Source organism: Schistocerca serialis, chromosome 2, assembly GCF_023864345.2.
Source record: "Schistocerca serialis cubense isolate TAMUIC-IGC-003099 chromosome 2, iqSchSeri2.2, whole genome shotgun sequence".
Classification (NCBI taxonomy): domain Eukaryota; kingdom Metazoa; phylum Arthropoda; class Insecta; order Orthoptera; family Acrididae; genus Schistocerca; species Schistocerca serialis.
In genome coordinates this window covers 494,631,825-494,658,651 of record NC_064639.1, presented here as the reverse complement: position 1 = coordinate 494,658,651, position 26,827 = coordinate 494,631,825, and the positions used below count along the sequence as shown (strand labels likewise).

Below are 26,827 nucleotides of genomic sequence, written 5' to 3'. Positions count from 1 at the left end.
AGGGTGCCCCATCACCAGCAGGCACCAAAGAAGAGGCACACTTCTCCAGTCAGGTATGGAGAGTGGCACCCAGAGGAGAGGACATGGGAACAGCAGGGAAAGAGGAGAGAACGGGGTGGGAGGAGGGGGGAAAAGGGCAGAACAGAGATGAAGTCTGTCAAATTTCTGAGCCTCAGTGTAGGATAAACAATCAAGGGACTGATACTCCCATAATTTCTTTTCCTTCTTATAAACCGGGCAGCCCAAAGAGCATGTAGAGTGACAGTAGAGATAATTAACAGACACGGGTAGCAGAAGAAAGGTGCTGTCCTAGTGAATGGCAGTCCGTGTTCACCACAGAGGGTCCACTGTACAACGAGAAAATATGTCGAACACAAACACCGTAAACATCTCATCTCATGGGCGGGTGGACATACAACTTCAGGTATCACTGATGAACAATAATCTTTATCTCTAGAAAGGTACTCCCTCAAAAGCCAGAAAAAAGGAGCTAGTATAGATATGATTGTCGTTCTGAAAATGCCAAACAAAATGAATGCCCCGCTGTTCCAGACTGGTCCAGAGTTCCTCAGAGTTGGTCACCAGCTTGAAGATGAGGTCCCCATGAAAAATGAGACCCTCAACCAAAACCGAAAACTGTTGTGGAGTAATGGGCATCAAGAGGTCACTAAGATAGTCACAGGCACAAAAGGTTGCAGAATGGATAGCAGATGAGGTTTTGATCAACAGCGAGCCTGGCTGCATATTACTCAGAGATCGCACTTCGCAAAACTTGTCTTCCATAGTTTCCACGAAAAACAGTCGCTTGGTGGCCATTAAAATGTCCTCGGCAGTCCTATTTCAGACCTTTTAATGTGAAAAGGGTTTCACTAAAAGCCAGTGGGCCTGGCCTTCCTTCCTTCCTTCCTGAGGATAGCCAGGGAAGGGAAGGCCATGAGGTCATAAGAAGCACTATTAAACAATCCATTTCCAACTGAAGAGATGGCAGTAAAAGAACAGCCAGTTTTTTGGAGCTTAATGCGTTTCACACGCAAAGCATCAACTCTGATACCACACATTCGAATCAGGGGTACTCCATGGGAGCCATCCAGCCACAGCAAGGGCCATCTATCATGACTGCTGTTGCCAGAAGTTCAAATGATCCAGAATTACAAGCAACCACTCCTAGGCATATTTGGGGAAGTATCAGCACAGATATCAGACTGTTGATCACTGTGATGTCAGGGGGCTCAACCACAAGGGTAAATAATGAGCCTAACACATGGTCGGTTGGTTGATTGGGGTTGAAGGGACCAAACAGCAAAGTCATCAGTCCCTTGTTTCAAAGGTGATCCATTCAGATGTATTTACATCTCAGAAGAGTCATAACGATAAAAGGTAAAAGGCTAAAATACGTTACAGTTCAGCTGTGTTGTCAATTGTGAAAACAAAAGGAGGGAAGTCAGCAAGCGGGCAACCCCAAGGCTATGATCTGATGCAGTACAGGCAAGACCACCTGCTATTCAAAAGTGTCAACCACTAGAATGTAAAAGTGTGTATTGTAAAAGGAGACTAACCAAATCTAAAAAGCAACAAAAACAGAGAATAAAGGAGAGAGAAGGGGATCTTGACCAGGGAGGAGAGTTAGGAATCTCCAAACACAACTTACAGTAGGAGACACCCCAACCCTCACCCCCCTGCCCCTAATCCAGAGGGAGATTAAAAACCTCACGACTGAAAATAAAAGCCACTTTCACAGAGGAAACTGAGAACCAGTTCAACCATACGGGGATCGTCTGCCAATATTAAAGGTAAAGTGCGGGAAGTCTGCATTTAGTAAGCAGAGCCAAAAGAAGGGGGGATTCCACCAAAATGTGGGCTACTGACTGGAAGGCTCCGCAACCATCAAGAGGGTGTGGCTCATTACGGAAAATAAAACCGTGGGTCAGCCTGGTATGGCCAATGTGGAGACGACACAGGGTGGTCGAGTCCATTCAGGAGAGGTGGAAGGAAGAACGCCACAGGACAGGCGTCACCTTAATTGCACGAAGTTTATTAGACAGGGAGGTAGCCTCCCAGGAGTTGGCACATGATTGTGCGAAGTGGGATTTGATATGAAGCTGTAAATCTGCCGCAGGAGGGGTGACAGAGAAGGGAGGGGGTTAGTGGCTGCTCCCCCAGCCAGATGATCGGCAAGCTCATTACCCGGGATACCCACATAGCTAGGGACCCAAAGGAAGTCAGTGGAACAAGCAACATGGTGAAGATCAGTGAGATGGTCATGGATGGCTGAGACCAAGGGATGGCAGGAAAAACATTGGTCAATAGCCTGAAGGCCACTCATTGGGTCCGTACATAACAAAACGCGCTTGAGTTGGGACCGTTTAATAAAGGTAAGGGCCTGGGAAATTGCCATCAATTCCGCAGTAAACACCCCACATGCAGTTGGCAGGAGATGATTTTCAATGCCAACAGAGGACATGAAGACATATCCCACATGATCAACAGATTTAGAGTCACTGGTGTAAAAAATAACAGTATCCCAAAACTCCAATAAAATTCGGTGGAAAAAACAACTGAACACCATCTGGGGAACGGAATCATTCGGACCTCAGTGGAGATCCATCCGAATCCGGGGCCGAGGAACTAACCAACGTGGGGTGTTGGGGAGGGAATGTAGGAGACAGGACAAAGAAGGAAGCTGAAAATCACAGCGAAGAGACAAGGCGGAACACAACTGGTAAACCCGCCCGAGGGCAGGAAACAGGTGGGCGATGTCCTTGGTCTGGGAACAGGATAGAATAGGAAGGACGAGTGGGAGAGTAACAGACAGTGAATGCAAACGAAACCAGAAGCTGGGACCACCAAAGAGTAAGGGCGGGATCCCAGCTTCAACCAGGAGACTATCAACAGGGCTAGTAGGGAAGGCACCGGTGGCCAAACGGATACCACAATGGTGGACCAGATCCAGGAGGCACAATGTGGAAGGAGCAGCCGAACCATAAACTTGACAAACATAGTCCAAGTGAGACAGCACTAAAGCCCGATAAATGCGGAGAAGAGTGGAACGATCCGCACCCGAAGAGGTGTGGGCAAGGAAGCGAAGGACACTCAGTTTATGGAAACATCCTATCTTCAGAAGTCTGCTATGAGGCAGCCAAGTGAGCTTGTTGTCAAAAAGAAGACCCAAGACATGAAACTGTGGGACCACAGGTAATTGCTGTGCATTGAGGTACAGCTCCAGATTGCAGTGGACCGTAGTACGGCGAAAGAAGTGGCCCACCTGCGATTTTAAAGGAGAGAATTGAAACCCATTTGAGAGGGTCCATGCAGAGGCACACCGTATAGCACCCTGGAGCTGCCTCTCTGCAGAGGCCATCGAAGAGGAACTAACCCAAATGCAGAAATCACCAACATACAGAGTAGGTGTGACAAAAGGACCGACTGAGGCCACAAGTCCATCTATAGCAATGAGGAAAACAAGTACACTCAATCCGGAACCCTGCAGAACGCCATTCTCCTGGATCTGTGCCAAGCCATGTCCTAGGCCTTGCGAAGGTGGAAAAATACTGCAACCAAATGGTGGCGCTGAGAAAAAGCATGCCAAACTGTGGATTCCAAGCAAAGTCAATGATCGATCGGAGACCATCCCTCTCGGAAGCCACACTGGTAAGGGGACAATAGATCCCAAGAATCGAGGACCCAACTGAGCCAACGGGCTACCATCCATTCAAGTAACCTGCAAACAATGTTTGTCAGGTTAATTGGCCAATAGCTTTCGACAAACAGGGGGTTCTTACCAGGCTTAAGGACAGGAACCATAATGCTATCCCTCCACTGAGAAGGGAAGTCACCCTGGAGCCAAATTCGGTTAAGCACACGTAGAAGATGTCGTCATTGTGGAGCACTAAGACGCTGAAGCAATTGGTTATGAATGGAGTCTGGGCCAGAGGCCATATCATGAGAAGAAGAAAGTGCAGAAAGAAGTTCCCATTCAGTAAAAGGTTCGTTATAAGAGTCTGACTGACAAGAAGTAAAACATAAGATGGTAGCTTCGGCCCGCTGTTTCTGATGAAGGAAAGCAGCCAGACAGGAGGCTGATGCTGTTGCAAAATGGGTTGCAAGATGTTCCACGAGAATCAACAGGTCCATGCTAAGGCCATCAGGGAGGGTAACGCCTGGGAGGGTAGACTGCCGATGGCAACTTTGGAGAGAGCAGAGTGTAGCCCATACCTGCAACATAGGAACAGTAGAACCGAGGGAAGAAACAAAGCATTCCCAACACAACCGTTTGCTCTGATTAAGTAATGGGTTTCGGCGCAGAGGCATTTAAAGGTAATAAGATTGGCAGCAGATGGGTGCCTCTTTAAGGTGTTGCGAAGCTCGAAGACTATCACAGATGGCAATGGTAATGGCTGTACTCTGCCACAGGACTTTCCGGCGGTGAAATGGTCCAGATGAGCATGGGATAGCAAGGCTAGCAGTGCGGACAATCACATCAGACATGTCACATAGGACGTCATCAATACAACCCGACAAAGAGGGAGAGGAAATGACCTGCGCAGTATATAGAGGCCAACTGGCACGTTCACCAGTGTAATGAAGGGAGGAGGGAGAAGAAAGAGAAAGATCAATGGCAGAAAAGGTACCACGACCGGCACTGAAATGGGTAGGTGAGCCATCATTAAGAAGGCACAAGTCATTGTCTGCAAGAAACTTGTCTATGAGAAGACTCCGACTACATGGAAATGCACTGCCCCACAAGGGATGATTAACATTAAAACCCCTGAGGAGGAGGCTGGGCGTTTTTTTTAGGTTATTTTTTTTTTTTTTGGTAGGGTTTAAGGGCGCTCAACTGCTGAGGTCATTAGCGCCCAGTCACTGGTGTTAGAGCACAAGGAACCTGCTAAAACTCAAGGGGATGGGGGGGACATCAAAAGGACCTGACAAAGATGCAGATGAAATAAGTAAAAAGGTTAAATGTCTTTGGTCAAGCCCGTTAAAGTTATAAAACGCAGAAGACGAGCAGCTGCTCGAGCGTCATCAGCTAAAACATCCGGTAAGGTAGATGGCAGGGACAGGACAACACGAAATTGACTAAAACGGGGACACGACAATAAAACATGGCGCACCGTTAATGCCTGACCACAAGGGCACTGCGGGGCTGGGTCACCAGAGAGCAGGTAGCGGTGGCTAAACCGGCAATGCCCAATCCGCAACCTGGTCAGAAGGACCTCCTCGCGCCGAGATGGTCGGGAGGAAGTTGTCCAAGCAGTTGGGAGCGGTTTTACTGCCTGGAGCTTGTTTCCTTGGAGGGATGACCAAGCATCCCACCACAAGGACACAAGCCTCTTACATACATCCCCACAAACGTCAGAATGACGGGACACAATGGGAGGCTGGCCGAGGCTGGAGGACTGCAGCCTTGGCTGCAGCATCCGCAGCCTCATTCCCAGGCACTCCTACATGTCCGGGGACCCACAGAAAGCTGACAGAACCGCCATTATCAGCGAAAGAATGGAGGGACTGCTGTATTCGTTGAATCAAGGGATGGACCGGATAGGGAGCCCCAAGGCTCTGAAGAGCACTGAGTGAGTCAGTGCAGAGTACATACGATGAATGGCGGTGGCGGCGGGCATACTGAATGGCCTGATGGAGAGCAAAAAGCTCGGCAGTAAAGCTGGAACATTGGTCAAGGAGCCGGTATTTAAAGGTGGCGGTCCCGACGACAAAGGCACAGCCGACACCATCGTCAGTTTTGGAGCCATCGGTGTAAATAAAGGTGTGACCAGCAAGTCGAGCACGAAGTTCGACAAACCGTGAGCAATACACTGCAGCCGGAGTACCCTCCTTCGGGAGTGAGCTGAGGTCGAGATAAATATGAACCGGAGCCTGGAGCCAAGGTGGTGTCGGGCTCTCACCCTCTCTGAAGGTGGTAGGGAGGGCAAAATCCAATTGTCGAAGCAGGCGACGGAAGCGGACTCCGGGGGGCAGCAGGGCAGACACATACAACCCGTACTGACGGTCGAGAGAATCGGCGAAGAAGGACTTGTAAGAGGGGTGTTCGGGCATAGACAACAGCCGGCAGGCATACCGACACAGCAGTATGTCGCGCCGGTAGGTCAATGGTAACTCGGCAGCTTCAGCGTAAAGACTCTCGACAGGACTAGTGTAGAAGGCTCCGGTCGCAAGACGTATCCCCCGATGGTGGATGGAGTTGAGCCGGCGTAAGAGGGATGGCCGAGCGGACGAGTAGACGAAGCTCCCATAATCCAGCTTTGATCGGACTATGGACCGATACAAGCGAAGCAGGACAGTGCGATCCGCTCCCCAAGATGAACCGCTAAGAACTCTGAGGACATTAAGGGAACGTGTACAACGGGCCGCCAAATAAGAGACATGTGGAGACCAACACAGTTTCCGGTCCAACGTGAGCCCTAGAAACTTAGTTGTGTCCACGAATAGGAGAACAACGGGACCGAGATGTAAGGATGGCGGAAGGAACGCTTTATATCGCCAAAAGTTGATACAAACCGTCTTCTCTTCAGAGAACCGGAAGCCATTTGCCACGCTCCATGAGTAGAGGCTGTCTAGACAACGCTGGAGGCAGCGCTCCAGGAGGCATGTTCTCTGGGCACTGCAGTAGATCGCGAAGTCATCGACAAAGAGGGAGCCTGAGACATTAGGTGGAATGCAATCCATAATTGGATTGATCGCGATGGCAAAAAGGGCTACGCTCAAGACGGAGCCCTGAGGCACTCCGTTCTCCTGGAGGAAGACGTCGGACAATACGGAACCCACACGTACCCTAAACTTTCGATCCGTTAAAAAGGAATCAATAAAAAGGGGCAGACGACCGCGTAGGCCCCACTTGTGCATAGTGCGGAGGATACCTCCTCTCCAACAGGTATCATAAGCCTTCTCCAAGTCGAAGAACACGGCTACCGTTTGGCGCCTTCGCAAAAAGTTGTTCATGATGAATGTCGACAAGGTCACAAGGTGGTCAACAGCGGAGCGGCGGCGACGAAAGCCGCATTGGACATTAGTAAGTAGTCGTCGAGATTCAAGAATCCAAACTAACCGAGCATTAACCATGCGCTCCATCACCTTACAGACACAGCTTGTAAGAGAAATGGGGCGGTAACTAGAAGGAAGGTGTCTATCCTTCCCGGGTTTGGGTATAGGAACAATAACGGCGTCACGCCAACGCATGGGGACCTGACCTTCGGTCCAGACGCGATTGTAGGTACGAAGAAGGAAGCTTTTGCCCGCCGGAGAAAGGTGTGCCAGCATCTGAACGTGAATGGCATCTGGCCCCGGAGCAGAGGACCGGGACAGTGCAAGCGCACGTTCGAGTTCCCGCATAGTAAAGGGGGCATTGTAAGTTTCCAGATTCAGCGAGTGGAAGGAAGGTCGCCGAGCCTCGTCTGCCTCTTTCCTGGGAAGGAAGGCAGGATGGTAATGGGCGGAGCTTGAAACCTCCGCGAAAAAGCGGCCAAAGGCGTTGGAGACAGCCACAGGATCAACAAGGACCTCATTACCTGAGGTCAGGCCAGGTACTGAGGAGTGGGCCTTAATGCCCGACAGCCGGCGCAGGCTACCCCAAACAACGGAAGAGGGAGTAAAACTGGTAAAGGAGCTCGTGAAAGAGGCCCAGCAAGCTTTTTTGCTGTCTTTGATGACTCTACGGCATTGCGCTCGGAGTCGTTTGTATTCAATACAATGCGCCAACATAGGATGGCAGCGAAAGGTGCGTAAAGCACGTCGTCGAGCACGGATAGCGTCCCTACAAGCCTCGTTCCACCAGGGGACGGAAACGCGACGTGAAGAAGAAGTAGTACGAGGTATGGAACGTTCGGCAGCATGGATAATAACAGCCGTGAGGTATTCGACCTGACTGTCACAACTGGGAAAATCGTGGTCCGGAAAGGTCGCCAGGGAGGAGTAAAGTCCCTAGTCAGCTTTCAGTATGTTCCAGCGCGAAGGACGTGGGGATGAGGTGTGGTGCAGGAGACGAACGACACAGGGGAAGTGGTCGCTCGAATAGGTGTCAGAAAGGACATACCACTCGAACCGACGGGCAAGAGTGGTAGAACAGATCGAGAGGTCCAAGTGGGAGTAGGTATGAGTAGAGTCCGAGAGGAAAGTCGGGGCACCGGTATTGAGGCAGACAAAATTGAGATGGTTGAAGACATCCGCCAAGAGTGAGCCTCTTTGACAGGATGCAGGAGAGCCCCAAAGGGGATGATGGGCATTGAAGTCGCCAAACAATAAGAACGGCGGGGGAAGCTGATCGATCAGGTGCATCATGTCAGCCCGACTAACAGCAGATGACGGTGGAGCGTAGACGGTACAAACTGAAAAAGTAAAAGCAGAAAGAGTAATGCGGATAGCTATTGCTTGGAGTGGGGTGGTCAATGGGATGGGATGGTAATAGACATCGTCCCGAACGAGCAACATGACCCCACCATGAGCTGGGATACCGTCCACAGGGGCGAGGTCATACCGCTCCGAGGTATAGTGGGAAAAGGCAATACTGTCAGTCGGGCGCAACTTGGTTTCCTGGAGACCAAGGACGAGCGGACAGTGCAGGCGGAGGTGCAGTTGTAATTCCTCCCGATTAGATCGAATACCTCTTATGTTCCAATGAAACCACGCCATTGCTAGTCAAAAAGTTGGGGGAACGAGACGGGGAAGAGCTGGTCACCTCGATGGCCGCGGAGGGCCAGGTTGCGAGGCAACAACGCTACAACTGACGGCAGGCGGATCCGGTTCCATCGACTCGTCGCCAGCTGCGGCCGCTGTCCCTGATTGTGTAGGAGGGGCCGCATCATTTGCCGACAAAAGGCCGGCGGAACGCCTGGCAGCAGAGCGTCCCGGCGAAACTGAGGACGGCCGGGAGCAGCGACTCACGGATGAAGCGTCAGATGAAACGCGCCGGGGTGGAGAGGGGGATAGAGACTTCTTCTTGGAGGCCTTCTTGGAAGGCCGAGGAGGCACAGGGATGGTGGGCTGGACCCGAAGAAGGTCCTCACGTGCGGGGTCCGTTTTGGAACGCCGGACCGCGGAAGCTGGGGTCCGGAACGTTTCCCCGATGGACGCCTGAGAAGAGGATCGCTTCTCAGGTGGCGTGGGGGGAGGAGGAGGAGGAGGAAGGGTGGCCCCTGGGGCAGGGGGGGTGGGGGCCGCGGGGGAGGAGGAGTTGGAAGGGAGGGATTTGGGAGGCGGAGGCAGAGCCCCCTGATGGGCAGAGGAGGCGGAGGGGGGACAGGATAGAGGTGAGGATACAGCGGAAGGAGTGGACACAACTGAGGCAAACGAAGTGGCCAGTGACACGGGATGAAGGCGGTCATACTTCTTCCTGGCCTCAGAATAAGAGAGCCGATCCAAAGTTTTGATTTCTTGTATCTTTTTCTCCTTCTGATAGGCGGGGCAGTCTGGGGACCTAGGCGAGTGGACGCCAGGACAATTAGGGCACCGAGGTGGTGGGGTGCAAGTATGTTCCTCACGAAGAGGACGTCCACAGTCGCCACAAAGGGGCTCAACCTCACACCGGGACGACATGTGCCCAAAGCGCAAACACCTAAAACAGCGCATAGGAGGCGGGACGTAAGGTCGCACGTCGCACCGGTAGCACATCACCTTTACCTTCTCCGGGAGAACGTCCCCCTCGAAGGCGAGGATAAAGGCCCCGGTGTCGATGCGACGGTCTTTGGGGGCGCGCTGGACTCGCCGGACGAAATGCACGCCGCGGCGCTCCAGGTTGGCCCTGAGCTCCTCATCAGATTGTAGCAGGAGGTCACGATGAAAAATAACCCCCTGCGTCCTATTTAGTGCCAGATGTGGGACAATGGAGACTGGGATGTCCCCTAGGCGGTCGCACGCCTGGAGTGCCGCCGATTGTGTGGCAGAGGTGGTCTTGATAAGAACGGACCCTGATCGCATCTTGCTGAGAGCCTCGATTTCCCCGAAGACGTCCTCAATGTGCTGAACAAAGAACATGGGCTTGGAGGTGGCGAACGTCCCCCCATCTGTTCGAGAACAGACCAAATAGCGGGGGAAGTACTTCGCCCCAAGCCAGCGGGCCTGTCCCTCCTCCCATGGAGTGGCCAAGGGGGAAAGGGCAGGAGAACCAGAACTAGAAACGGTACCTTTTCTTTTGGAAGACTCGGCCGCAGAGCGACCTGATACGTGTTGACGTTTCATGTGCGAAACGTCCGCCCCGATACCACCCACTCCGACCAGGGGCTCTCCCCACGGGCGCCACCCAGCCGCAGCAAGGGCCACCTGGCAGGATGACCATTGCCGGGAGTCCTGATGCCCCAAGGAGACGGGCATCTACTCCTTGGCCAACGTGGGGAGGGTGCAGCTCAGGTATCGGCAGTACGATCCCTGTGTTGTCAGGGGGCTACAACCTAGAGGGTACATGACGACCCCACCACAACGGGCTGGCTACCGTGCTGGATTTCTGGTGCCATGGAAAGTCCATCATGATCGCTGGTGCAGATGGAGATGCACTATGGGCGTAACTTGGACAACCCATCAGGCGTTTAGGACCAATTTGAGGAATAATGGGTATGGTGACAACGCCGGTGCAATGCTGAGTGCCAAGGTCTTAGTGCACTTAGGACCAGTGGTACACCATGTAAGGTGTCCTTCCCCAAAAGGCTCGTACTTGTGTAGAATTTTGAAAAATGGAGGTCAAACCCCAAGGGGGACCATCACATTAAGGCCAAAACATTTGAGACTCCTTTTAGTCGCCTCTTACGACAGGCAGGAATACCGCGGGCCTATTCTTACCCCCGAACCCGCAGGGTTTTTTTTTAGGTTAGATGGCCTTGGGCAAGTACAGAAAGGGCAACAGCCTTAACGGGTGCGGGGTAAAGTCAGGACATGCGGGGACCAAGCAGCAATCAGAATTGTAATTGTCAACTGTCGAAGTTGCGTTGGTAAAGTACCAGAACTTCAAGCGCTGATAGAAAGCACCGAAGCTGAAATCGTTATAGGTACAGAAAGCTGGCTTAAGCCAGAGATAAATTCTGCCGAAATTTTTACAAAGGTACAGACGGTGTTTAGAAAGGATAGATTGCATGCAACCGGTGGTGGAGTGTTCGTCGCTGTTAGTAGTAGTTTATCCTGTAGTGAAGTAGAAGTGGATAGTTCCTGTGAATTATTATGGGTGGAGGCTACACTCAACAACCGAGCTAGGTTAATAATTGCCTCCTTTTACCGACCTCCCGACTCAGCAGCATTAGTGGCAGAACAACTGAGAGAAAATTTGGAATACATTTCACATAAATTTTATCAGCATGTTATAGTCTTAGGTGGAGATTTCAATTTACCAGATATAGACTGGGACACTCAGATGTTTAGGATGGGTGGTAGGGACAGAGCATCGAGTGACATTATACTGAGTGCACTATCCGAAAATTACCTCGAGCAATTAAACAGAGAACCGACTCGTGGAGATAACATCTTGGACCTACTGATAACAAACAGACCCAAACTTTTGGACTCTTTAAGTGCAGAACAGGGAATCAGTGATCATAAGGCCGTTGCAGCATCCCTGAATATGGAAGTTAATAGGAATATAAAAAAAGGGAGGAAGGTTTATCTGTTTAGCAAGAGTAATAGAAGGCAGATTTCAGACTACCTAACAGATCAAAACGAAAATTTCTGTTCCGGCACTGACAATGTTGAGTGTTTATGGAAAAAGTTCAAGGCAATCATAAAATGCGTTTTAGACAGGTACGTGCTGAGTAAAACTGTGAGGGACGGGAAAAACCCACCATGGTACAACAACAAAGTTAGGAAACTACTGCGAAAGCAAAGAGAGCTTCACTCCAAGTTTAAACGCGGCCAAAACCTCTCAGACAAACAGAAGCTAAACGATGTCAAAGTTAGCGTAAGGAGGGCTATGCGTGAAGCGTTCAGTGCATTCGAAAGTAAAATTCTATGTACCGACTTGACAGAAAATCCTAAGAAGTTCTGGTCTTACGTTAAATCAGTAAGTGGCTCGAAACAGCATATCCAGACACTCCGGGATGATGATGGCATTGAAACAGAGGATGACACGCGTAAAGCTGAAATACTAAACACCTTTTTCCAAAGCTGTTTCACAGAGGAAGACCGCACTGCAATTCCTTCTCTAAATCCTCGCACAAACGAAAAAATGGCTGACATCAAAATAAGTGTCCAAGGAATAGAAAAGCAACTGGAATCACTCAATAGAGGAAAGTCCACTGGACCTGACGGGATACCAATTCGATTCTACACAGAGTACGCGAAAGAACTTGCCCCCCTTCTAACAGCCGTGTACCGCAAGTCTCTAGAGGAACGGAGGGTTCCAAATGATTGGAAAAGAGCACAGGTAGTCCCAGTCTTCAAGAAGGGTCGTCGAGCAGTTGCGCAAAACTATAGACCTATATCTCTGACGTCGATCTGTTGTAGAATTTTAGAACATGTTCTTTGCTCGAGTATCATGTCATTTCTGGAAACCCGGAATCTACTATGTAGGAATCAACATGGATTCCGGAAACAGCGATCGTGTGAGACCCAACTCGCTTTATTTGTTCATGAGACCCAAAAAATATTAGATACAGGCTCCCAGGTTGATGCTATTTTTCTTGACTTCCGGAAGGCGTTCGATACAGTTCCGCACTGTCGCCTGATAAACAAAGTAAGAGCCTACGGAATATCAGACCAGCTGTGTGGCTGGATTGAAGAGTTTTTAGCAAACAGAACACAGCATGTTGTTATCAATGGAGAGACGTCTACAGACAAAGTAACCTCTGGCGTGCCGCAGGGGAGTGTTATGGCACCATTGCTTTTCACAATATATATAAATGACCTAGTAGATAGTGTCGGAAGTTCCATGCGGCTTTTCACGGATGATGCTATAGTATACAGAGAAGTTGCAGCATTAGAAAATTGTAGCAAAATGCAGGAAGATCTGCAGCGGATAGGCACTTGGTGCAGGGAGTGGCAACTGTCCCTTAACATAGACAAATGTAATGTATTGCGAATATATAGAAAGAAGGATCCTTTATTGTATGATTATATGATAGCGGAACAAACACTGGTAGCAGTTACTTCTGTAAAATATCTGGGAGTATGCGTGCAGAACGATTTGAAGTGGAATGATCATATAAAATTAATTGTTGGTAAGGCGGGTACCAGGTTGAGATTCATTGGGAGAGTGCTTAGAAAATGTAGTCCATCAACAAAGGAGGTGGCTTACAAAACTCTCGTTCGACCTATACTTGAGTATTGCTCATCAGTGTGGGATCCGTACCAGATCGGTTTGACGGAGGAGATAGAGAAGATCCAAAGAAGAGCGGCGCGTTTCGTCACAGGGTTATTTGGTAACCGTGATAGCGTTACGGAGATGTTTAATAAACTCAAGTGGCAGACTCTGCAAGAGAGGCGCTCTGCATCGCGGTGTAGCTTGCTCGCCAGGTTTCGAGAGGGTGCGTTTCTGGGTGAGGTATCGAATATATTGCTTCCCCCTACTTATACCTCCCGAGGAGATCACGAATGTAAAATTAGAGAGATTAGAGCGCGCACGGAGGCTTTCAGACAGTCGTTCTTCCCGCGAACCATACGCGACTGGAACAGGAAAGGGAGGTAATGACAGTAGCACGTAAAGTGCCCTCCGCCACACACCGTTGGGTGGCTTGTGGAGTATAAATGTAGATGTAGATGCTGAAGAAGGGCAGGTAAGGCAGCAGGTGTAAGAGTCCTGTCAGGAGGGAGATAAAGATTGCAAACTGTGACCCCAGAGTCCAGGTGGACCCTAACAGCAACAGCAACAGCAAGGGATGAAGATGTAACTAAAGCATAGCTAGACGTCATTGACACCGGCTGAATACATGCATACTTCTTACAAGCCTCAGTGTAGTTTAGACGATCAAGGGACTTATACTCCTGTATCATCTTTTCTTTCTTATAAGCTGCGCAATCCGGTGAATGTGGAGAAAGATTGCCATGGCAATTAACACACACAGGAGAGGGAATATAGGAAAGGGAATATAGGAACTCCCCTCATGGAGTGGACGTACAGTCACAAGAAAGAGGGGTCTGCGAACAGTGGGAAGATGTGTCCAAAACTCAAACACTTAAAACATCTCATAGGTGGTGGGATGTAAGGCTTCACATCACATCGATAAGCCATAATCTTGACCTTCTCAAGTAGAGTATGCCTTCAAAGGCCAGGATAAAAGGCACTAGTATCAATGCGACTGTCCTTCAGGCCGTTCTGAAAACGCCGAACAAAGTTAACACCCCGCCATCCTATATTGTATCCAAGTTCCTTATCAGTTTGAAGGATGAGGTCCCTGTGAAAAAATACACCTTGAACCGCATTCAAAGACTGGTGGGGGAAGGGGATAATGGACACAGGAATTGTGCTAAGATGGTCACAGGCAAGAAGGGCCACAGAATGGGCAGCTGAAGCAGTTTTGATCAACAACAAACCCTACCGCATCTTGCTCAGTGTGTCCACTTTGCCAAACAAACTTGTCTTCAATGTGTTCCACAAAAAATAAAGGTTTGGTCTTGGTGAAAGTATCACCATCAGTCCTGGTGCAAACCAGATAGCGATTCTGCTCCTAGCCGATGAGCCTGACCCTCCTCCCAGGGGGTAGCCACGGAAGGGAAGGCCAAAGGGGCAGAAGAAGCAGCACTAAAAGAATCAGTTCCATTCAAAGAGATGGCTGTTGAAGAATGGTCAGAGTTCTGGACCCATATGCATTTCATTTGCATAGCGTCCACCCTGATACCACCCTCTCCGATCAGGGGCTCTCCCCAAGGGCGCCACCCAGCCACAGCAACAGCCGTCTGGCACGGCGGCCATTGCCAGGAGTTCGATGCTCCAGGATGACAAGCAATCACTCCTAGGCTTACATGAGGTGGTCACAGCTCAGGTATCAGAAATGTGATCCCTGTGTCTTCAGGGGGCTCAACCATTAGGGTACATGGTGACCCCACCACATGGGCTGGCTACTGCGCTGGCAATGTACCCAAGCATCAGACAATGATGTGAAGGAAAAGATGGAAGCAACTAGGGGGCACACGCCAGAGACACTAGGTAAGGTGCTCTTCCCCAAATGGCTCACACTATGAAATAGAAACTTAGTAATGGAGATCAAACCCCAGAGGGGGACCAGATGATGCCAAAAGGATGAGGTAATTACTCAACAAAACCAAATCGCAAAGCCAACATAACCAGGAGGATAGCAGGGCCAACGTAAACAAGGACACCAAGAGAGGGAGAGGGCAGAGGGGAAGGAGCAAGGACAGGAAAGGAGGGGACGGGAAAGAAGGAAGGCTGCAATAGCTTGGGGCCCCGTGCTCGCCACACACGTACTCACGAAAGAACTGTGAGCCCGCTGGGGGGCCTACCACACAGACTGGCTACTGTACTGGCTATAGAACATTAAACGACAACAGCATCAAGGAAAAGATGGAAAAGGTAGTAAGGTCATAAAGCAGCTAAGTAAGGTGTTCTTTCCCAGTTCACACTAGGGAGATAAAATTTAGAAGGGGAGATCAAACCCAAATTGGACCCAAAATGCCGAAAAAATAATATGAAGGGACAAAACTATAAGACATAGCAGAAATCAGGATGATAGGTGGGTCTACATATACAAGGACACAGAGTGGGGAAAGGGGGGGGGCAGTTGGTAAGGAGTGAGGACAGGGAGGCGGGTCCACATCCCAGGAAGGAAGAAAGGGTTGCAACAGTTCAGGATCTGATCAGCGCACGCATAAACTCACGAAAGAACCATGAGCCCCTTGGGAAAAGTACATTTAGAAATCTGAGTAGCATGTATTGAACATCAAGTTACTTAACCTTCATATATGATTGCAATATGTGCAAAATTCAGCAGACAGATGTTCTGAGCCTATATGGACACCATATAAACACAGTGAGACAAGCAGTTATAAGATTGTTTTGTTTGTTGATATAAAATGGGGTTGTCACATCTTTAAAAGTCCATGTGAAGTAAAAAATATTGAACCGAGCAATGAGATAATCATATGCATAGACATGCTTCTTGGCTTTTATTACAGAGTACTGCTATTATTATTTTAACCATCTACAGATTCTCACTGGGAAACTTTCAGTTAATTATGAGAGATCTAGGATCATTGATGAGTACCTAAGACATAACAGTTTTTAGCTCATAGAAATTTGGACAGTTTAAAATAGTCAGAAAGAAAAAAAAATGAACTGGAAACATTACTCAGTGCCAGAACCCAATTTCAGCAATGAATTTTCCAAGCCAGAAAAAAATTAGTATTCAGGCCTCTGCCACTGTTAATGACTTCTAACTATAACTGAAAACTAGCAGATACTAAACAAATAACACTGTGCAATTCCAAAACATACTCACACAGAAGAGGGAGGATTCTTAATAAAAATTATTTCAAGACTAGTGTACAACATGTGCAATGGGAAGGCAAGCATAGAAAGACATGTTAATATTTAATTCACAATGAATTACTGTCAATATTTGAAAGTAGCATTCTCCCCAACTAATCCACTCGACACAACCCCCTCATCCCCGCCTATCTACTGAGCTACAGTCTCAGCATCATTTACTCAGCCAGCACAATGTAGCTGTACGTGTGCGCGTGTAAAACAGATTCATCCGAAGGCTGGTGAAGTTTTCAGTTTCATTCAGGCGTGCCATCTCAATGTCTCTATTATGCAGTAAGTTGCCATTTTTAATCAAATTATTTACAGTTAGCCAGAACTTTCCATAACACATCAAAACAAAATATAAAAATTTATATAACTATCAGAACAAGTGACAATCCTATAGGCCTAGGACTCAAATTCTATAATTAGTCTTATTATCTATTAACTGGACATATGTGCATCACACTACGTGGAATGTTTCCCTCTATTATATTCATATCATTAATTTGAATCCAACAATTACGTTTGTTATTGTCACTGTTGCATTTCGAAATCTTTTCTGTCATCTTACTTTCTCTTTTTGTTTGTGCAAGTAGTTTCACTTTGTATTCACCTTCTCCTTTTTACCATAATCTACCATACAATTTTATCCTGCCTATATATACTCAGTAATATGTAACCCACTTCCAAACCATAACCAAAAAAATTTTTTCCGCTTTCAACACTACCGCTGCTATAAAATCCACCGTTCCCAGTACACAAACAGTTCCTTTCACCTATCAAACAACCATTTCGGCTAGTTCTAACAACTCTCGCTTTATTTCCATTTTTCCCACATCACTGATCATTTTTAGCTGCTTCCCACAGGTTTTAATGTCATTATTTCTTTGTCAGACAATTGTTAACCTCATTTTCATAATCTGCCACCACAAAACCACTCCTTTTAATACATTTACACGCAGTTTTTTCGAAATTTTCCCGAATTTCTCCACCCTTTAATGTGTTTTGGAAGCAACACAACCACAAACCAGTGTGCACATCGTTGTTTACCAACCCAAGTTCACAACAGGATCAACATAGCTCAGCTTTAACCAACACTTCTTAGACTTTTTTCGCACCAGATCTACAGCTGCTTTCTAGTTCACCTTATCTCTCGCCATATATTTTTATTTTCATTTTCATTTCAGCCTCATGTTACACTTTCCACCTTCTAATACCATGTCATATCCACATCCACATCCCCACAGTGACCCCATTAAGTTTTATTTACATTCCCTCCGCAAACATGCTTTCACCCTAGCCATATTATGCTCCCATATTTTATTCACTCAGGCTCGTCTGAGATTTGGCATAACTCCCAAAGGCCTCACACTTAAAGTTCCCATCTCTGGCTGTAACCCTTCTTTCCATCAGTCCCTAAACCAGTTCCAAACTGAACAATCCGTAGCCCTCACCCGCCTAATCCTTCACCGACACATCAACTCAGCCAATGAACACACTTGTCAACTCCTATCCTTAATAAAAGTCCTCAATCTTTCCTCTCCCACATCCACACTGGCTGTTCAGAACATCCTCCCACAGGCCAACCGCAAATTAGAACAGCATGCCACCCTCCACCTCAAAAAACTATCCAATCTCCTGGTTTCCCACCTCCAGAAAGGCAACTCACTCACCCTCCACAATCTTTCCAGCAAACCTCAACCTCCTCTCATTGCACACAGACCCAGTCTCTCCCATCTACTCAATCTCCCACTTCCAGCTCCACTCCCCCCAAAACCTCAAAATTCTAATGAACACAATCTGGAACCACAACATCCTAATTCAGTAGTTAACTTTTCCTCCAAACCTCTCCCCCAAACCGAAACCTCTGTCCTATCCAAAGGCCTCACCTTCAGCCCTACTCCCAATTCAACCAAACAGCACTCGTCAAAGATTTACTGTCCTACACTCGTACTCTCTGCTGGAAGTATCACTTTGCCACGAAGAAAAATGATCCTAATTCTACTCCTAATGATCCAACTCCCCAAGACACTATCCAAATTGAACCCTGCCTGGAACAGTTCCATCCTCCGTCACAGCGGGACCCACCTTCTCTTCCTCAAAATCATCCTCTCCAAACCTTCCAGGTATTTCTCACTTCCAGCCTTGCGTCTCAATCCTTCTTGAAACACCTTAATCCTACTCCCAATATCATCGCAGCTGAAGCCCAGGCTATCCGTGATCTGAAGGCTGACCGATCCATCGTCATTCTTCCGGCGGACAAGGGTTCCATGACCGTGGTACTTTATCGTCGGGAGTATGTGGCTGAGGGACTGCATCAGCTTTCAGACAACACTACATACAAAGTTTGCCAAGATAATCCCATTCGTGATGTCCAGGCGGAGCTTCAAAGAATCCTCAGAACCTTAAGCCCCCCTACAAAATCTTTCACCTGACTCCACCAACCTCCTGACCCCACCGACACCTCACACCCCTCCCTTCTACCTACTTCCTAAAATTCACAAACCCAATCATCCCGGCCGCCCCATTGTAGCTGGTTACCAAGCCCCCACAGTACGTATCTCTGCCTACGTAGATCAACACCGTCAACCCATTACATGCCGTCTCCCACCCTTCATCAAAGACACCAACCACTTTCTCGAATGCCTGGAATCTTTACCCAAGTTGTTACCCCCGGAAACCGTCCTTGTAACCATTGATGCCACTTCCTTATACACAAACATTCCGCACGTCCAGGGCCTCGCTGCGATGGAGCACTTCCTTTCACTGATCACCTGCCACCCTACCTACAACCTCTTTCCTCATTACCTTAGCCAGCTTCACCCTGACTCACAACTTCTTCACTTTCGAAGGCCAGACATACCAACAATTAAAGGGAACAGCCATGGGTACCAGGATGGCCCCCTCATACGCCAACCTATTTATGGGTCGCTTAGAGGAAGCCTTCTTGGTTACCCAGGCCTGCCAACCCAAAGTTTGGTACAGATTTATTGACGACATCTTCATGATCTGGACTCACAGTGAAGAGGAAATCCAGAATTTCCTCTCCAACCTCAACTCCTTTGGTTCCATCAGATTCACCTGGTCCTACTCCAAATCCCATGCCACTTTCCTTGACGCTAACCTCCATCTGTCCAATGGCCAGCTTCACACACCCGTCCACATCAAACCCCCCAACAAGCAACAGTACCTCCATTATGACAGCTGCCACCCATTCCGTATCCAACGGTCCATTCCCTACAGCCTAGGTCTTCGTGGCAAACGAATCTGCTCCAGTCCTGAATTCCTGAACAATTATACCAACAACCTGAAAACAGCTTTCGCATCCCACAACTACCTTCCCGACCTGGTACAGAAGCAAATAACCAGAGCCACTTCCTCATCCCCTCAAACCCAGAACCTTCCACAGAGGATCCCCAAAAGTGCCCCACTTGTGACAGGATACTTCCCGGGACTGGATCAGACTGTGAATGTGGCTCTCCAGCACGGATATGACTTCCTCAAATCCTGCCCTGAAATGAGATCCATTCTTCATGAAATCCTCCCCACTCCACCAAGAGTGTCTTTCTGCCGTCCACTTAACTTTCGTAACCTCTTGGTTCATCCCTATGAAATCCCCATACCACCTTCCCTACCCTCTGGCTCCTACCCTTGTAACTGCCCCTGGTGTAAAACCTGTCCCATGCACCCTCCCACCACCACCTACTCCAGTCCTGTAACCTGGAAGGTGTACACGATCAAAGGCAGAGCCACGTGTGAAAGCACCCACGTGATTTACGAACTGACCTGCCTACACTGTGAAGCTTTCTACGTGGGAATGACCAGCAACAAACTGTCCATTCGCATGAACGGACACAGGCGGACAGTGTTTGTTGGTAATGAGGATCACCCTGTGGTGAAACATGCCTTGGTGCACGGCCAGCACGTCTTGGCACAGTTTTACACTGTCCGGGTTATCTGGATACTTCCCACTGACACCAACCTATCAAAACTCCGGAGATGGGAACTTGCCCTTCAATATATCCTCTCTTCCCATTACCCACCAGGCCTCAACCTCCGCTAATTTCAATTTGCCACCACTCATACCTCACCTGTCATTCAACAACATCTTTGCCTCCGTACTTCCGCCTCAACTGACATCTCTGCCCAAACTCTTTGCCTTTACATATGTCTGCTTGTGTCTGTATATATGTGTGTGTGTGTGTGTGTGTGTGTGTGTGTGTGTGTGTGTGTGTGCGTGGGGGTGTATACCTGTCCCTTTTTTTCCCCCTTAGGTAAGTCTTTCCACTCCTGGGATTGGAAAGACTCCTTACCCTCTCCCCTAAAACCCACATCCTTTCGTCTTTCCCTCTCCTTCCCCCTTTCCTGATGACGCAACCGTGGGTTGCGAAAGCTTGAAGTTTGTGTGTATGTGTTTGTTAGTGTGTCTATCAACATACCAACGCTTTCGTTTGTTAAGTTACATCAACTTTGTTTTTAGATATATTTTTCCCATGTGTGGAATGTTTCCCTCTATTATAAACACTACATATTAATGTTGCTGAAAATGGAATTCAAAAATATGAGTAATAAAGTGAAACAAGTGACAGGACAACCAGCAAGATAGTATCCATTTAAACCAAATGACTAGACTGACTGATAATCCACAAACAAGAATTTTTGGTAGGTAAGAGTTAAATAGTTTAGTTGAAGCAGTAGAATCTAAACTTCAATGCAATTTCATAAAAATTTAAGCAACTGGAAGCAATAAGACATTCTCTGCTGACTGTAATAGTAACCGAAAATTACCCAGAAATGTGAAAATTCACGTGCTGTTAACAGAATTTCAAACAATCTAAGAGCTCTCTAACTTTTTATGCGGTTCATGGGGCACAAGGAAGAGACTGTGCACAAAATAATATTGTTGATGAGCAAAATGAGATTACGGACACTTGGGCCTAACCTGGGCAACATAGTAAAACAGAATCCTGATGGTTCAGATCGAGTTGGGTAGTCCTACAGTGACATCCATTTATAAACCACCAAACACTAACTTCAGCTTCAATTAATTAACCAATTTCCTCTCTCAAACCACAAAGTTAGTAATGGTGACAAACTGCCAGAGTACAAGAAAATTGATATAAAAAATTGGAGAAGAACTGGAAGCATGGACTGATACTAATCCATGACCTGAAGATCCCACCATTCTCCAAAAGTGACAAATGGTGTCATGGATATGCATCAACCTATCATTTGTTCCATTGAAGCAGTTGACGCCAGAAACTGTCCAGTTCAAGAAATCACAATAAGAGAATTATACAACAACTTGATATGGATGCCTTAAAGACTTGATCCACATTCAGATATGTTTTGTGTGTTTGCTGAACCAGTCCAAACCATGTAGCATAAAAATATTGCAAGATGATGCAGAATGGACTAGGCCCTATATCCTATGATTCAGTCTCCAAGGATCCATTAGAAAGATATTAACGAGCAACTATTTGACACTGATCCATTCTCTGAGGATCAACCCAAAATGGGCTAAGACTTCCTGCATGCTGTATCAGCTTCCAGAAGCAACAAATGGTGTGACCTAATATCAATGCTAGACACACAACAGAACAGTCCAAAAGGAATTAGAATTATTAAAGAACTGTAACAAGAGCCCAAACCCTAAGGTAACTCTTGACCAAACTGTTCAATTACTTCTGAACAATAACAAATTCCAAACTCGTGAGACATACTGATGACAAACACTAGCTTGGCATTCCTTTCAACTGAAAAAAATCATATCCATGAGTAACAAAGCTGCAGGTCCATACGAATCACGGTCAGAACAAATTGAAATGTTTGGACCTGTTACAAAACATTGGATATTAAGTCCTACGAACATCTGCAACTTAAAATTGCAAATTTGAAAGATTTGACATGAAGCCAAAGTAGCAGCACTTCTGAAGCCTGGGAAAAAACTTCCATCCAGCTTCACTTCTCTACCATTTGGATACTGTAATGGGAACACTGATTCCAGACCGAATATCACAGTATGTGAAAAAATGTCACATAAAAGAGCACCCAAGCTTTCACCCAAGGAGGTCTATTGCGGACATAATATTAATTTGATCCAATAGATTATCGATAGGTATGAATGACATCAAGTCACAGGTGCGACTTTCACTGATCTTACAATAGATTATGACATGGTCAACCACAAAAGCTGATATGAGAAGTACATTCAACACCACAGTTCATACAATGTTTGCTGCAAAATATGAGATACTTTGTCACCATGCAAAACAAGAATTTCATCAATGAAGATTCAGATTCCACATTCAGCAAAGTGCATTGTTTTTCTGTTGTACAAACTCTACACAAATGATCAACCAATTACTTCTGAAATAAAAGCATCTACTTATGCTGATGACGTAGCAATTGCTGCCAAAGGTAAGACCTTTGAGCAGATAGAGATGAAGCTGACAAGATCTCTCCAAGACCTGGCAAAGAACTATAATGATAACCATCTGCAGCCAAATCCTTGAAAGACAAGCCTTGTCATTAGTGTAAAATTCACTTACACAAAGAAAGGAAGGAAATTTTTCCAAGCACATTAAAATAGGTCTGTTCCACTCCTTAAAATAAAGATGATTGAAACAATCTAAATTATTGTAACACATTTTCCTTACTGGAAACTTTTCTTAATATCAAAAAGAACCCTATAAGCAGAACCAAATTTAGATTGACGTCACAGTTAGGCATCTAGTAAGTGTACACCCACATTTCAAAAGGTTTCAGATAGTGCACATTACTTGGTCTCTGCCGCTCCCCCCCCCCCCCCCCCCCCCCCTTCCAAGCACCGCTCACATGAGAGTTAGGAGCACTGGCCAAAATTGAATTCTCAACAATCTAGGAATGCATCCTATTTCAGTTAAAATTTCCGACAGTCAGAAAGTCTGGATAAACTATCATCCCATTGCTACTCTCATAGAGAGCAGAGTGTTGTACTGCCTAGTTTGTGGAGATTCTTGCAACACAATGTTTCCTTACAAAATTACAATGTGCACCATTAGACCAAAGACATCTTCCAGATCCATACTGGCATAAAAGTTTTATACATAGTGGAACTCCCTTTAATTTAATAAATTTATATGCAATTCAAATACATCATTGTACTTCACAAGCCACCATATAGTGCATGGTGGAGGGTACTTCCTACTGCTCACTTCCTTTCCCATTCCGCTTGCAAACAGAGCAAGGGAAAAACAATGAGCCCCAATATCTCTTACCTGCAGGCTCCTTAAGTGAAATGTACATTGGCAGCACTAGAATCATTCTGCAGTCAGCTTCAAACGCTTCTCCAAATTTTCCCAAAACCATTCTGTGGAAAGATATCTTCTTTCCTTCCGAGATTCCCATTCGAGTTCTTGAATCTCCGTAATACTCACCTGTTGATGGAACCTACTGGCAACAAGTCTGGCAGACAATTTCTGAATTGCCTCAATGCCTATTTTCTTCTATATGCAGTCTCCTTTATGGATGAACCACACTTTCCTAAAGTTCTCCTAATCAACCACAGTCTATCATTCACCTTCCGTATTACCGTCCTTCATGCTTTCAGATTACTTTGCAATGTTATGCCTAGATATTTAATCAGCAAAACTGTGTCAAACAATACACTAATAATGCTGTATTCGAATATCATGGGACTGTTTTTACTACTGACCTCCATTAACTTACATTATTCTACATTTAGAGCAAGCTGCCATCCATCGCAACTAGAAATTCTGTTCAAGTCATCCTGTATCATACTACAGTCACTCAAAGACAACACCTTACATCAAAACATCAGCAAATAGCTGCAGATTGTTGCTCAGTTCTCTTGCACATCAGATCATTTATTTCTATAGAGAATCAGAATGGTCCTATCACACTTCCCAGAGACATTAAGTTCATGAATAGCACGTCTCTGAAGAACATTCATTGTCAGGACCAATGTGCTGGTTATGTACATAATGTGCAGACTTATTACCTAGGACTAATACAAGTTTTCTGGCTTTCCCTTGTAGTTTTAGTTTTTACGACGAAAAGTGTATTACTGATCACACAAACCAAACTTACACTCAGTGTGGTGGCTGATGGGAAAGATTAAAGGAATTTCCCATTTACAGTCGCCCCACTCAGACATTGCCTTTCATTGGCTTTGTCAACTTACAATCAATTATCACACAGTCTGCTAATTTAGACCTCAGGTTACACTAAAGCTCTGTTACCACGAGCATGATTTTGAAGTGAAGTAGTGGAGAGGGGGGGAGGGGGGGGGGGAGAATGTCGACAGTGCCACCATCTTAAGTCTTTATTGCAAAGACAATGATTTGCAGCGTAGTATGAGTTTTCAAGGGTGACATTCAGTTGTGGGCCATTGAAGCCAACAAAGGTGAATGCAAAATGAAGGATGTGGTAACAGATTACCTATACTGTATTCCATAGCAAGAGGAGGGAACACTATAACTCTCACATCAATTATTATTCTGAATGAAAAGGGGGGTGGGGGAGGGGTTGGGGTTGTTATACAACCATTGCAATGTTGACAGCACATAACACCACAAATTATTTGTTATTAATCCCTCTCAAATAGAAAATGTAGTGACAATCTAAAACTGAGATCTCAGCATCGTAGGAAACTTGCTCATACGCCTTAGTGTGGAGTTAATAGAGACTGTTATTATCAATCTAATTACACATAGGCGCTCTACAGTTTCAATGTACACTGAAAACTTATTAACCAATGAATACTTCCCATTTATTTTCGTATTAGTAGCATTATGTGCTCATGAAATCCGTAGAATTATGAAGTCATACATAAAAAAGAACACTTGATCAAAAATATACGATACACTACTGCGTTTTGAATCAAGACTTTTATAAAGGAGAAATGCTGATTATTCGTCACGTTAGTGCTAACAGTAAATACGCAAATGTTTAAATTCGCGGCTGTAAATCGTATTATCGTTTGCAATAATTACCTACATTCTCTTAAAAATATGTTTATTTAAAGGAGATTTCTAGGCATAATGCACTGTAAGTTCCATTAAACCTTTTATAAATAACAGCAATCGTTCACAGTTTTTTAGGATGATTTTATGGCTGTTTTCCGAACGCTCGTTTCGTTCAACTAGCAAGGCCTTTAATGTAAACTTGGGAGCACTTATCTTATAAATGCACTAATTCCCTCGCGCGCAAATGTAAACAAACACACAAAACAGGTACACAAATATCCTCCGCAACGATGCTGACAGACTGACTGATATTTTCCTAACCACTAATCTATAGAAACTATTAACACAATTTCGGGTTTCGCTGCTCTCGACGAAACATATGCCAACGATTCTCCGTGGGCCGAAAATAATATTTTGGGTACTCCACCCATTTTTCGAATTAAAAACCCATATGAACGCCCGACACCAATATTCAATGTTAAACAATGAAAATTTGAAAAACGAAAGGTTTAGTTTCTAGAATTGTCTTTAAACTGAAAATGCCGCTCCATCGTAAACAAGTTGTTTGCGCTGCAAAACGTCTTGGAGAAGACAGAGGGAACTGTTTCTTTGATCGTCATGTCTATTGCCTACTGCTGGCACGGAGCAAATATTTGGATGCACAGGGCACTCTATCAATAAACATGCGAATAAACCATAAACCGGTGTGGTAGTTGTTGTAATTGTAAACACGCCGGCGTGCAATGAAATGTTATTCACACTAAATACTTGTGCGCACTAAGGCGCATCATCCAAAACCTGGAAAATAACAAGCTATCCTCCAGCAACGATTCGTGTACGTATCATGTAAAATATACAAACGAATTTTAAATACCAACCTAGTGAACACCGAAAGGTGGTAGTAACAAAATACGAATGATACCTTAGAGTCATACAGCACCCTTGCCTTCGTAGGATCTGGTTCATAGCAGAGAACTTCTTCTCCTACTGCAAATTTTGATCTAAGGCTGCGGGTTGACACCATTATCTATCGTTTGCGCTACTTTACAAGAAATCCCGCCATAACCTTCATCAAAGTGTTTTCTAGATCACCGCGTCTTCGGATTTCCATATCTTTGCCAGTGGGGGTTTGATTTGCCAACTGAAGTTATGTATTGTTAAAGAATGAAAGATGCCAGATCTTTTTATACTTGTTCTTCTATACAAATACGTATATAAATTTCTTTGATCCACTTTTAGTTTTCTGCAACATTCACCTATTACAGTGTTGTTGAAGAGTTTGCCCTCGATGGATCGTTATTTCTCTTATTTGTCGACAATTTAATTTTCGATAGTGTGTGAACGAATCTTTTTGCTTCGAATAACGTTTGCGACTTTGCGCGGTCAAACAGTATCGGCGTAGGGTCCGAGAGGACGATCGGTCGGCACAAATCCAGTGCTCGAAACACATATG

At 46.3% G+C, this 26,827-nt stretch overlaps 1 protein-coding gene across 2 annotated transcripts in view; it reads right to left on the bottom strand.

Moving 5' to 3' along the window:
- The window catches only part of LOC126457429 (male-specific lethal 3 homolog), a 149,215-nt gene extending 122,729 nt beyond the window's left edge, over positions 1-26,486 (bottom strand). The window contains exon 1 of one of the 2 annotated variants that reach the window (XM_050093699.1): positions 26,297-26,486. In XM_050093699.1, the coding sequence (XP_049949656.1) occupies positions 26,297-26,398 (102 nt within the window). In that variant the 5' untranslated portion in view covers positions 26,399-26,486. The remainder of the gene's footprint in view (positions 1-26,296) is intronic. The other variant, XM_050093700.1, reaches the window with a different exon arrangement.
- Positions 26,487-26,827: the final 341 nt, after the last annotated feature.